General features: G+C 31.1%; 1 protein-coding gene across 1 annotated transcript in view; it reads left to right on the plus strand.

Moving 5' to 3' along the window:
* Positions 1-9,450, plus strand: part of LOC107552879 (1-phosphatidylinositol 4,5-bisphosphate phosphodiesterase beta-2-like) — a 41,212-nt gene extending 31,762 nt beyond the window's left edge. The window contains 5 exon segments of the mRNA XM_016234917.1: positions 2,010-2,030; positions 2,871-2,919; positions 5,060-5,158; positions 9,044-9,238; positions 9,280-9,450. Of these exon segments, the coding sequence (XP_016090403.1) occupies positions 2,010-2,030; positions 2,871-2,919; positions 5,060-5,158; positions 9,044-9,238; positions 9,280-9,450 (535 nt within the window).
* Positions 9,451-12,076: the final 2,626 nt, after the last annotated feature.

Here is a 12,076-nt window from a genome sequence, read left to right on the forward strand (position 1 = left end):
CATAGCAACACTCTAAAACACTCAGAATAACCTAGCAACCACATAGCAACACTCTAAAACACTCAGAATAACCTAGCAACCACATAGCAACACTCTAAAACACTCAGAATAACCTAGCAACCGCATAGCAACACTCTAAAACACTCAGAATAAACTAGCAACCGCATAGCAACACTCTAAAACACTCAGAATAACCTAGCAACCACATAGCAACACTCTAAAACACTCAGAATAACCTAGCAACCACATAGCAACACTCTAAAACACTCAGAACAACATAGCAACCACATATAAACAACACTCAGAATAACCTGGCAACTGCATAGCAACACTCTAAAACACTCAGAATAAACTAGCAACCGCATAGCAACACTCTAAAACACTCAGAACACCATTGAAACCACATAGAAACACTCTGAAACACTCAGCATAACCTGCCAACTGCATAACAACACTCTAAAACACTCAGAATAACCTAGCAACCACATAGCAACACTCTAAAACACTCAGAACATCATAGCAACTGCACTCTTAAACATTCAAAACAAAACAAAAAAAACACATAGTAACACTCTAAAACACTCAGAATAACCTAGCAACCACATAGCAACAGTTTAAAAACAAGTGATATTTTCTGATGATATGATCCGATGCACCATTATCACCTGCTGAAAGCAGGAAGCAGGTGCTAGAGATTCCTTTCTTGGAAGTGACGGGAAGTGCTTGTATTCATTTCCTCTGTGTGGCAACGCAGCAGATCTCAGAGCTCAGAGCGAAGGCCAGCTGGTGTGTTCTGTTCTGATATGTGTAAGTGGCACTTCCTGTGTTCTCTCCTGTATTTCCTGTGTGACAGCGTTTGACCAAACTCCTGGAAATGGCCACAGAGAAGCACTGCAGTGAGATCAAGGCACTCAACAGGTGTGTGTGTGTGTGTTTGTGTGTGTGTGTGTGTGTTTGTGTGTGTGTGTTTGTGTTTGTTTGTTTGTTTATGCTACATGCTACAAGGATAGTAAAACCTGACATTTTTGACATTGTGGGCACCGGCCTGTGTTCCCCACGAGGGAAAAAATAAGATAAAAATAGTAAATGGTTTATCTGAAAGTGTAACAATGCAAACAGGTTTTCTGTAAGGGGTAGGTTTAGGGTTAGGGGATAGAAACTATCGTTTGGTCAGTATAAAAGTAATAAAAGTCTATGGAAAGTCCCCACAATTCACAGAAACAAACGTGTGTGTGTGTGTGTGTGCATGTTTATGTGGTTTATGAGGACACAAATTTGTATAATAACATGGGTATGACATAGGTATTACATTAACATTATGATTTATGAGGACATTTTGAGGAAAATACGGTTTGTACAGTATAAAAACCATTATGCCTATGGAGAGTCCCCATAAACCATAAAAACAAACCTGTGTGTGTGTGTGTGTGTGTGTGTGTGTGTGTGTTTCAGTGCACTTGACCTTTGAAACAAGAGAAATGCAAAACAAAATGCAAGAAAGAGCGAGCGTAAGATGAATCATTGAGCGCTGCGAGCTTTGAGTGTTTTAATTCAGCTAATGCATCCGAGCTGCAGTGTGTGAGTGTGTTTGCCTTGGGATTCATAACGAGGTTCATGTCTAATGACACCAGGGGCTGGTGACCTTTTCTACATGGAGCTCAGTTTGTTTGTTCATTATTTGGTTAACTATGATTGTTTTGAGAGCAGAAGCAGAGTAAATGAACGCTGTGAGCGTGAGTGGGACTGATCACATTACACAAACCACCGGCAGAAACAAAACTAGTCTGCGACTCAGTGTCTGGATCTTTGCAATGGTTTAGTAGCTTGGTCGCCCTTTTAGCTTCTCATAATGAAATAAAACCGCTGGTATGAGGAATGACTGCTGTGTGAGATCATTTGACACGATGAGATGTAAACATTTCTAAAATAAACAACTAAATTAAATTAAATGAAAAGCAGGTAATATTCAAGATATCGCTCTCCCTTACAATCTGTTTATTCTTTTTCAGTGAGCCCAAGAAGAAAGACAAGTAAGTTTTTTTTATGTTTTTGGATTTTACATAAAAATTTAAAATTTAAATAAATAATTTTAAATTAATCAAAATAAAACACTTGCTAGTAATTATTTAAATCCTAGAAAATGTCAAATTACTATAAATAATATTTTTTATGGTTTTAAAATCATAAATTTCAATACATAAATAATAAATGTAATCAGTTATGTAATAAATAAAAAATTAACAAAAAAATCAAATAAAAATATAAAACCAAAATAAGTAATTTTAAATCAGTAAAAATAAAATACTTACTAATAATTTTTTTAAAACATTTAAATAAATGATAAAAATAAAATGTTTTAATATTTTAAAAAGATGTATCTTTTGCTCACTAAGGCTGCATTTGTGTAAAATTAATGTAAAATTAAAATTTAAATATAAAAAATTACTCTTGCTAATAATTAATTAAATAATAAAAATGGACAATTAAAATGAATAAATAAATGTAAAAAAAAAGAGTGCGTTAATTTAATCAAAAATACACTAAAACAGTAAAATTGTAAAATATTATTACAATTTAAAATAACTGTTTTCTATGTGAATATATGTTCAAATGTAATTTATTTCTGTGACCAAAGCTGAATTTTCAGCATCATTACTCCAGTCTCCAGTGGCACATGATCCTTCAGAAATATGCTGTAAAAGTATTAATTAAAATAAACTGACCCTACCCTTCTGGAATAATGTATAGCATTTATTTGGTTAACCTTTAGGAGTACAATAGCATTTTAGCTTTACTAAACCTAGTTGGTGTCACATTAAACATGATTATTATTGTTTTAATGCACAAATCTTCATGTTTCTCTATTTCAGAATGAAGAAATGCAAAAGTACGGAGCAGCTTGACAACGATAACGCACAGGTAAAGCACCACACGAACACAGATCGAGTGATCGAGCATGTCGAACATACAAGGAAAAATAGACGGATGGCAGCTGAATGAGAAGCGCAATTGAGATGAGAGCCGTAACCATGGCGACGGTCGGACTCAAAGCCATGGTTCAGGTTGAGTTTTAACAAACGCAGACTAACATGTGCTCTCTCTCTCTCTCATGATGTTTAAAGCAGGTGAACGGTGGAAACATGTGCGTTATGACTTACTCACTTCTGTTCACATGCACATGCAGCTCCTCCAAATTCATTCACTTCTCTGTTTCTTTCACTGCTCCATTCATTCCCCATCTCCACTGCCAGAACAGAATGCCATTAAAGTTTAAGATGTAAATGTGTTTACAGATGCATCTATAAAGTCAGAGACTCAGAATATACTCTGTGTGAGTACACCGTATGTGAACGCAAACACTCGGCTTCATGCGTCATTGCATTCCTAAATATGGAGAATTGTTGAGTATGATTGAAAATCGGCTGTTTTTATAGTATAGAGAGTGAAACCTCTAGCACTGGCTTTCCCAAACTGAGGTTAGTGGGGAAGATTAGGGGTCGAAAAAAGATTTTTGATATTTAAAAAAAAAAGGCAATAATTAATTTAAAAAATAAAACACGTACTAATTAGTGTATTTAAATAATAATTTATTTAAATCATAAAAATGAAAAAAAAAATCACTATTAATTAAATCATTAAAAATTCAAATAAATAATTTTTAAATAAAAACAATTGAAACGAAGCACTAATAGTTAATTAAATAATAAAAATGTAAAATTCAAATAAATAAATAATGTTAAAATAAAACAAAATTACAATAAAACACTTACTAATAATTATAATAAAGTGTATAATTTAACATAAATACTTTTATATTAAACAATAAAAATAAAACACTCACTAATAATTAGTTAAATGATAAAAATTAAACTAAAAAATGATCAAAATAAAACTAGCAATGAATTAAATCATAAAAATTAAAAATTTAGATAAATGCTTTTAAAATAAAAATGATCGAAATAAAACACTAATAATTAATTAAATTATAACAATGTTTAATTAAAATAAATAATTCTGAAATAAAAATGATCAAAATAAAACATTTACTAATAATTAATTAAATTATAAGTGTAAAATTAAATTATTTATATGTAATTTTTTTTTTAAAAACACTTGCTAATAATTAATTCAAACATAAAAATATAAAATTGAAATAAATAAATTATTTTAAAATAAAAACAAACAAAATAAAATGCTTATTAAAATGATTAACTATTTTATTGGTTTACCTGCATGTTATGTGACCATCATTGTAACCAACATCAGAGAATTGTGAACATGTCAATATGTGAATAAGGCTGAATCCCTGGTCTAGAAGAATCAATTGTAAGTTGAGTTTTGTGTGCTTTAATTTATGCTTCTTTTGCAGTAAGTTATGAGGTTTCTTAGAAGACAGCAGATTCATAGTCTAGGACTGCAGCTGCTCAAAGCACCTCATGTTAAAGTGAAAGGTCGCAGAATTGTATCTTTTCCACTATAATTGAGCTTCAGAACGGAATAATAGAGTCTCCTCAGATGTTCACCAGCTGTGTGGAGTCTGTCGGCTCAACGTGATGTGCGAACAATAGATGCACATGGACTCTCTTTTCTCTTCTGTCTCACTGACACACACACACACACACACACATGTTCATGCACATGAGAGCAATGCAACACGCCTGTTGAACACTTGCATGCATATTATTAATGCATATGTGCAGCACTCGAGAACATGCTGGCAGATGTGAGTGTGTGTGCGTGTGTGAGAGAGAGAGAGTGTGTGTGTGTGTGTGTGTGTGTGTGTGTGTTTGTGTGTGTGTGTTTATGCGGTTTATGAGACAAAAATTTGTATAATAACATGGGTATGACATGGGTATTACAACGAGAAGGTGATTTATGAGGACATTTTGAGTGTCCCCGTAATTTAAAAGGCTTATACATAATTCAGAATGAGTTTTTTTTTTAAATCTAAAAATGCAGAAAGTCTCCTGTGAGGGGTAGGTTTAGGGGTAGGGTTGGTGTAGGGTGTGTGTGTGTGTGTGTGTGTGCTGATAACGCATGTAATGTCACACTCTTTCAGTCAGCAGATAACAGCAGCGCTGATGGTTCACCGCAGGAACTGAGTCTGAAGAAGAAACAGGCCGCTACACTGGCCAGCATCAGAGATCTGATCAGTCAGGTAAATACTGACCCTGTTTTCTGTCTGAATCTGAGTGTGCACATTACACACAGCCGTTCGAAAGTTTGGGAACAACAAAGTGCTGAAATTTTATTCAGCAAAGGTGCATTAAATTGATCAAAAGTGACAAAAAGAACATTTATAATGTTACAAAATATTTCTATTTCCATTTCATTGACTTGATGAAAAGGTAGTAACTAATTAAATCATACAAATGTAAAATTAAAATAAATTAGTAATTTAAAAATAAACTACTAATCATTATTTAATTTATTATTAATATAATTATTTCACTATTACTAATCATTAATTAAATCCTAAAAATGTAAAAAATAATAACTTTATTCAGCAAGGATGCATTAAAATGATCAAAAGTGACAAAAATTGTATAATGTTACAGAAAGATTGCTATTTCCATTTCATTGCCTTGAAAAGGTAATAATTAATTAAATCATAAAAATGCTAAATCAATGAATCATTTAAAAATAAAAACTAAATAAATAAATTAAAATTAATCATTTTAAAACGATCAAAATAAAACACTAATGATTAATTAAATCATAAATATGTCAAATTAAATAAATATTTGTTATTTTTTTAAGAAATTATTTTATACAGCGATGATGCATGAAATTGCTCAAAAGTGACAGTACAGACATTTATAATGATACAAAGATTTATATTTCAAATAAATGCTGTTCTTTTGAACTTTCTGTTCATCTGTGAATCCTGAAAAATAAAATGCATCACGGTTTCCACAAAAATATGAAGCAACACAACTGTTTTCAACATTGATAATAATCAGAAATGTGTCTCGAGCAGCAGATCAGCATATTATACTGATTTATGAAGATCATGCGACACTGAAGACTGGAGTACAGCAAAAAAAATACATTTGAACAGATATTCACATAGAAAACAGCTATTTTAAATTGTAATAATATTTGACAATATTACTGTTTTTAATGTATTTTTGATCAAATAAATGCAGCCTTGATGAGCAGAAGAGACTTCATTAAAAACCAAACTTTTGAGGACTTTGTTAAAATTACATAAAGGGGATTTTATCATAACCAGACTTTATTAAAACCATCAAAATAACTATCTCTGCCTATTCCCACTGAATATCAGTTTTCACTCAGAAATGCGTCAGATTATGAAAGCTAAACGCATTAAGCATGCCGTTTCATTAAGTCAGATTTGGCCTATTCTTTTTTCAGGAAAGACGTTTCTGAATTTAATAATGCTGTGATGACTGTAACAACTGTAAGAGAAGCCGATGACTAATTCAGCATCTGAATCATAAGCTTAATGTTACTGACGTCGTCGTCAGTGAGTCTTGCTGTTAATGTTGTAACTGGAACAGATGTGCTGGAAGATGGAGTTTTCCTCCTGCAGATGTGTTTTAGTTTGACAGGTTTTGGTTCTGTATGAAGGGAAGAGACGGCTGTCTGTCAGACGAGGGTTTTTACATCTGGAGCTGCTCGTGTCACTTCAGATGAACTTCTGTCTTCAGAGCGCTTTAAGCTCGCTCTTGTCAGCTCTCCACAGTTTTGTGGGATCATTTCAGAATTTTAACAAAAAGTATTTACGACTTTAAGGATGGCTCTAGCAACCGCATAGAAACACCTTAGCAACTGCATAGCAACACACTAAAACCCACTTAGAACCGCTTTGCAACTGTAGATATTATAATATTATTCAGCAAGGATGCATTCATTTGATCAAAATGTAAACATGTATAAAGTTGGAAAAGATTTCCAACTTGATAAAAAGCTGTTATGTAAATCATAAAAATGTCTAATAAAATACATTAATATTTTAAAAATAAAAACAATATAAAAAGGTAAAAACATTTTTTTTAAATACTAATTATTAATCAAATCATAAAAATGTAAAATCTAAATTTTAAATAAAAAACTAATAAAATAAAATAAAAACTTTCTAATAATGAATTCAATCATAAAATGTAAAGTTAAAATAAATAAATATCATTAAAATAATAAATGATCCAAAATAAAACGCTTAGTAATAATAAATAAAATATTTATGTTTTCTATATTCAAATATTTCATAATAATAAAATATTTTATTTCATAAAGCTCATTTTAAAAATTAAAACAATCAACATTAATCAATTACTAATCATTATTTCAATCATAAAACGTCAAATTAATTAATTTAATGAATAAATAATCAAAATAAAACACTTATTTTATAATTAATCGTATCATAAACATGTAAAGTGAAAAAATATATGTATATATTTTTTTTTTTTAAAGAAATGTTTGTTGAAGTGTAAAGTGTTGAAGTTTGTTAAAGTGAAGTGAAATGTTGAAGAAAGATTTCTGATTTCAAATAAATGCTTTTCTTTTAAAAATGTAGGAATTTAGGAATATTTTGTTACTTTTCTAAGTGATCAGACTTTAGGATAGTTCACCCAAAATGACAATTCTGTCATCATTTAATCACCTTCAAGTTGTTCTGAGCCTGTGTGAGTTTCTTTCTTTTGTTGAACACAAAATGAAGAATATAGGTAAGCAAACAGTTGCTGGTAGCTGGTAGAGTATTTTTCCCTGAGATAGAAGTCTGTGGCTACTAGCAACTGTTTGTTTCCCGGCTTCTTTTGTGTTCAACAGAAGAAAGAAACTCATTTATGTTTGGAACAACAATAGTAAATTATGTAAATGATGACAAATTTGAATTTTTGGATGAAATGTGGATCAACCTGGTGACAACATAGAAACACTTGTAGCAGCTGTATAGCAACACACTAATAACTAGAACCACTGTTAATATAATATTACTATTGCAACGATGTGGTGACTGCTTATGTTTTCTAGTTACACTCTGTTGTTGGTTATGGTCTAGTTATGTTTTAATTGTAGAAACACTTGTAGCAGCTGTATAGCAACACACTAATAACTAGAACCACTGTTAATATAATATTACTATTGCAACGATGTGGTGACGGCTTATGTTTTCTAGTTACACTCTGTTGTTGGTTATGGTCTAGTTATGTTTTAATTGTCACATATATATATATATATTAGTGCTGTCAAACGATTAATCGCGATTAATCACATCCAAAATAAAGGTTTTTGTTTACATAATATATGTGTGTGTACTTTGTATATTTATTATGTGTATATAAATACACACACATGCATGTTATATATTTAAGAAAAATATGTTATGTTTATATATTGAATATATTTATATATGATATAATTTCTATGAATATAAATATATACATGTAAATACATGCAAATATTTTCCAAATATATGCTGTATGTGTGTATTTATATATATATATATATATATATATATATATGCATAATATATATACACAATACACACGCATATATTATGTAAACAAAAACAAAAAAATCGTGATTAATCGTTTGACAGCACTAAATATATAATGTAACTCATTAGAAACAAAATATTGCCCAAATAATATGTTAGGGATATTTATAATATTAATATTTTATTTCAGCTTTTAATAATTTTATTTCAGCTAGTTGCCAAGGCAACATGTTTTTGCTCATTTTTAATCAGTTTAAGTTAATAAAAAAAAGAAATAAAATTAATAAACATTATACAATTAAAAAAATGTATATTAAATAACGATATATTAAAAATATTTTTAAAAAGCTAATAAAAATGACAAAAACAAAACAGCAAAATGACTAAAACAGTAACTAATGCATTGCAATTTCGTAGTGCGTATTTAAATAGATTTCAGGACACAAGATAAATGATTAAGAATCTTTATTTGATCAAACAATGAACATTAGACTGTTGTGAGGTTGATCTGGAGATCATGTTGATGTTCACTGCTGTGACCGACCGCTGCTCTCATCTCTTCACTTCTGTGTGCAGCTGAATAAAGACGCCGTGGCCGAACACGCCAAGAAGATGTGGTCTCTGCCCAGTGAGCTGTCCGAGGGCGTCAACTCCTGCGTCCAGCCGCATTTCCCAGAGCTTGTGGAGAAGGCCGGCGAGAGCCGCTCCGAAAACACCGGACAGTACAACCATGTGTTCACTGATCTGGAGATCATGTTGATGTTCACTGCTGTGACCGACCGCTGCTCTCATCTCTTCACTTCTGTGTGCAGCTGAATAAAGACGCCGTGGCCGAACACGCCAAGAAGATGTGGTCTCTGCCCAGTGAGCTGTCCGAGGGCGTCAACTCCTGCGTCCAGCCACATTTCCCAGAGCTTGTGGAGAAGGCCGGCGAGAGCCGCTCCGAAAACACCGGACAGTACAACCATGTGTTCGTAGGATGAGCTCACTCTTAACAGTTCAAATGAACTCGGCATTAATATTTATCATTCTCATTTATTTGACACTTATTTATATTTTAGTGTACACTGTGTTCTTTTCATTAGGTAAGGCAAAACTAAGGACATGTTTGCGTTAATGCAATTTAGCACTCAACCTCGCAATAAAATCAGTGTATAAAATGAAAACTCTCATGAAAACATCAGAGCCATATTTCACTTCAAAATAAAGAGGAAAAAATAAGAAAATGCATTTTGCATTAAGAAAATTATGGATGTTTTAGGACCATAACAATTTTTTTTTGCATTGTTTTAGATTGTTCCACCAAATTCTCATTACTATAATACAAAGATAAATCAATATAATCCATCAGCTACATGATACGATTTTTTTATATGTATTCTTCTTAATTTGTTTTATTTTATTTTATTAGATAACATTATACCTGTTTTAGGACTATTAATATTTCTTGTTTTTCCCCACTGTATATATATATATATATATATATATATATTTTCGATTTTTTTACTGCTTATTGTGAAGTGAAATATGATTTAAAATTAAATTAACCGTTTTACTCTTTGCTTGTTTACACATTTCACATTTTGCCCACAGATTGTCATATGTAATGTAATATATTACATTCATTTACGCTTGTTTTTAGGACCATTAAGATTTTTTTTCACTTTGAAATTTCCTTATTTTGCCCACCAATTGTTGTACTGTAATACATATGCAAACACTTAGTTTATACTCATATGTAATGTTTATTGCATGAGGTTAAGTCTAAGGTATCAGTATAATGCAATTAAAGGCTGTATTGTGTGTGTGTGTGTGTGTGTATATATATATATATTCAATTTTTTTACTGCTTATTGTGAAGTGAAATATGATTTAAAATTAAATTAACCGTTTTACTTTTTGCTTATTTACACATTTCACATTTTGCCCACAGATTGTCATATGTAATGTAATATATTACATTCATTTACGCTTGTTTTTAGGACCATTAAGATTTTTTTTCACTTTGAAATTTCCTTATTTTGCCCACCAATTGTTGTACTGTAATACATATGCAAACACTTAGTTTATACTCATATGTAATGTTTATTGCATGAGGTTAAGTCTAAGGTATCAGTATAATGCAATTAAAGGCTGTATGTCAATTACATTTATTTGAGTAACCAAATTCACATAAACAATTTTTTTTCATTTTTGAGAGATGCACTTTGGATTGTAGGAGTTTTGTGTTGGTGGAGGTGATGAATAAACATAAAAACACATCGGCATTGACAGAAAACTCATGCTGCATTCACAGGGGTGTGCTACAGTAGGATCTGCTTTTAGTGGCAAGACTTCAAGTGAAGTGATGTTCAGGTGGTTTGATTGAGCTGGAGAGAGGAAAGACGTTCAGTACTTGTGTTTGAGCCGTCCGTGCTGTGTTTTCACTCAGAAAATGATGAGGAGAGGACAGAGAATGACAGTGAGTCAGTCCGTCCATCAGCGATCGGCCCACACGCTATTATTCAGAGGATTTGGTTGAGTCTGTGTCCTAAATAACACTTACAGTTCAATATTACGAACAGTCAATATCACCAAATAAGCCCAGACCACCACTGACTGTATCTCGCTTTTACACACATACTGACCCAATAAATAAATATGAAATACTAATGTGAGTGAAAATGATTTTGTTATGCAAGTATAGAGCATGTGGAGTGATACTTTCCGCCTCTAATTTTACAGCTGTTAAGATTTCAATGAGGGTCTTAAAATAGCGGAATGGATTCTGGATGGCAGGGTGTTTATTTTTGTCAGAGACAGGGTTATTATAGTTAACTCAAACTAAAACTAAAACAATTGTTACAAACTTTTCTTAAACTGAAATAAAATATATCTAAAGAAAACTTTAAATTGTATACTGTTTTAATAAAATAAGTTTATATATATATATATATATTCAAAATTTAGCTGAAGTAAAATAATAAAAAATATAAATAATAAATAAAATAAAAAAGATTCCATAAATAAAACTGAAATAGAAATTACCGGTAATAAAATCTATATAGACATATAGAAAAAACTTGTAAAAATGATCAAAACAAACAACAAAATTACTGATACAGTAAAACTTAAAATTATTTTTTTATTTATATATTTATATATATATATAATTTTAAGTTTTACTGTTTTAGTAATTTTGTTGTTTGTATATATATATAAACAAAAAAATGTAAAACTATAATAGTATCTCAATGGTACTTTAATAGTTTTATTTTATCTCATGAAGACACGTATGGATGTGATCTTGATATATGAGGTTAAATATGATTTTAAATCCAATTAAGCATGTTTTAGGAACATTAATATTTTTTTGCATTGTGACATATCTTGATGATACTAAAATGCCACTGGGTTGAACTAACCATTTAATACCTTTTATCTGAGGTCTCCATTAGGTCTCCTGAGCTTTGAAGAAGCATGTATCATATCAGATATATTAGCATATAAGAGCAATAGCTAGTTCTCCTGTGTAATGAAGTGTTTGGTGGTGTGTGTGATCTCTGACACACTGATGTGTGATTGAATGTCCTCACACACTTACACTCACACTGAGATCTTCACTGACTC

The sequence above is a fragment of the Sinocyclocheilus grahami genome, unplaced genomic scaffold (assembly GCF_001515645.1).
Source record: "Sinocyclocheilus grahami isolate Dianchi unplaced genomic scaffold, SAMN03320097.WGS_v1.1 scaffold460.1, whole genome shotgun sequence".
Taxonomy (NCBI): Eukaryota; Metazoa; Chordata; class Actinopteri; order Cypriniformes; family Cyprinidae; genus Sinocyclocheilus; species Sinocyclocheilus grahami.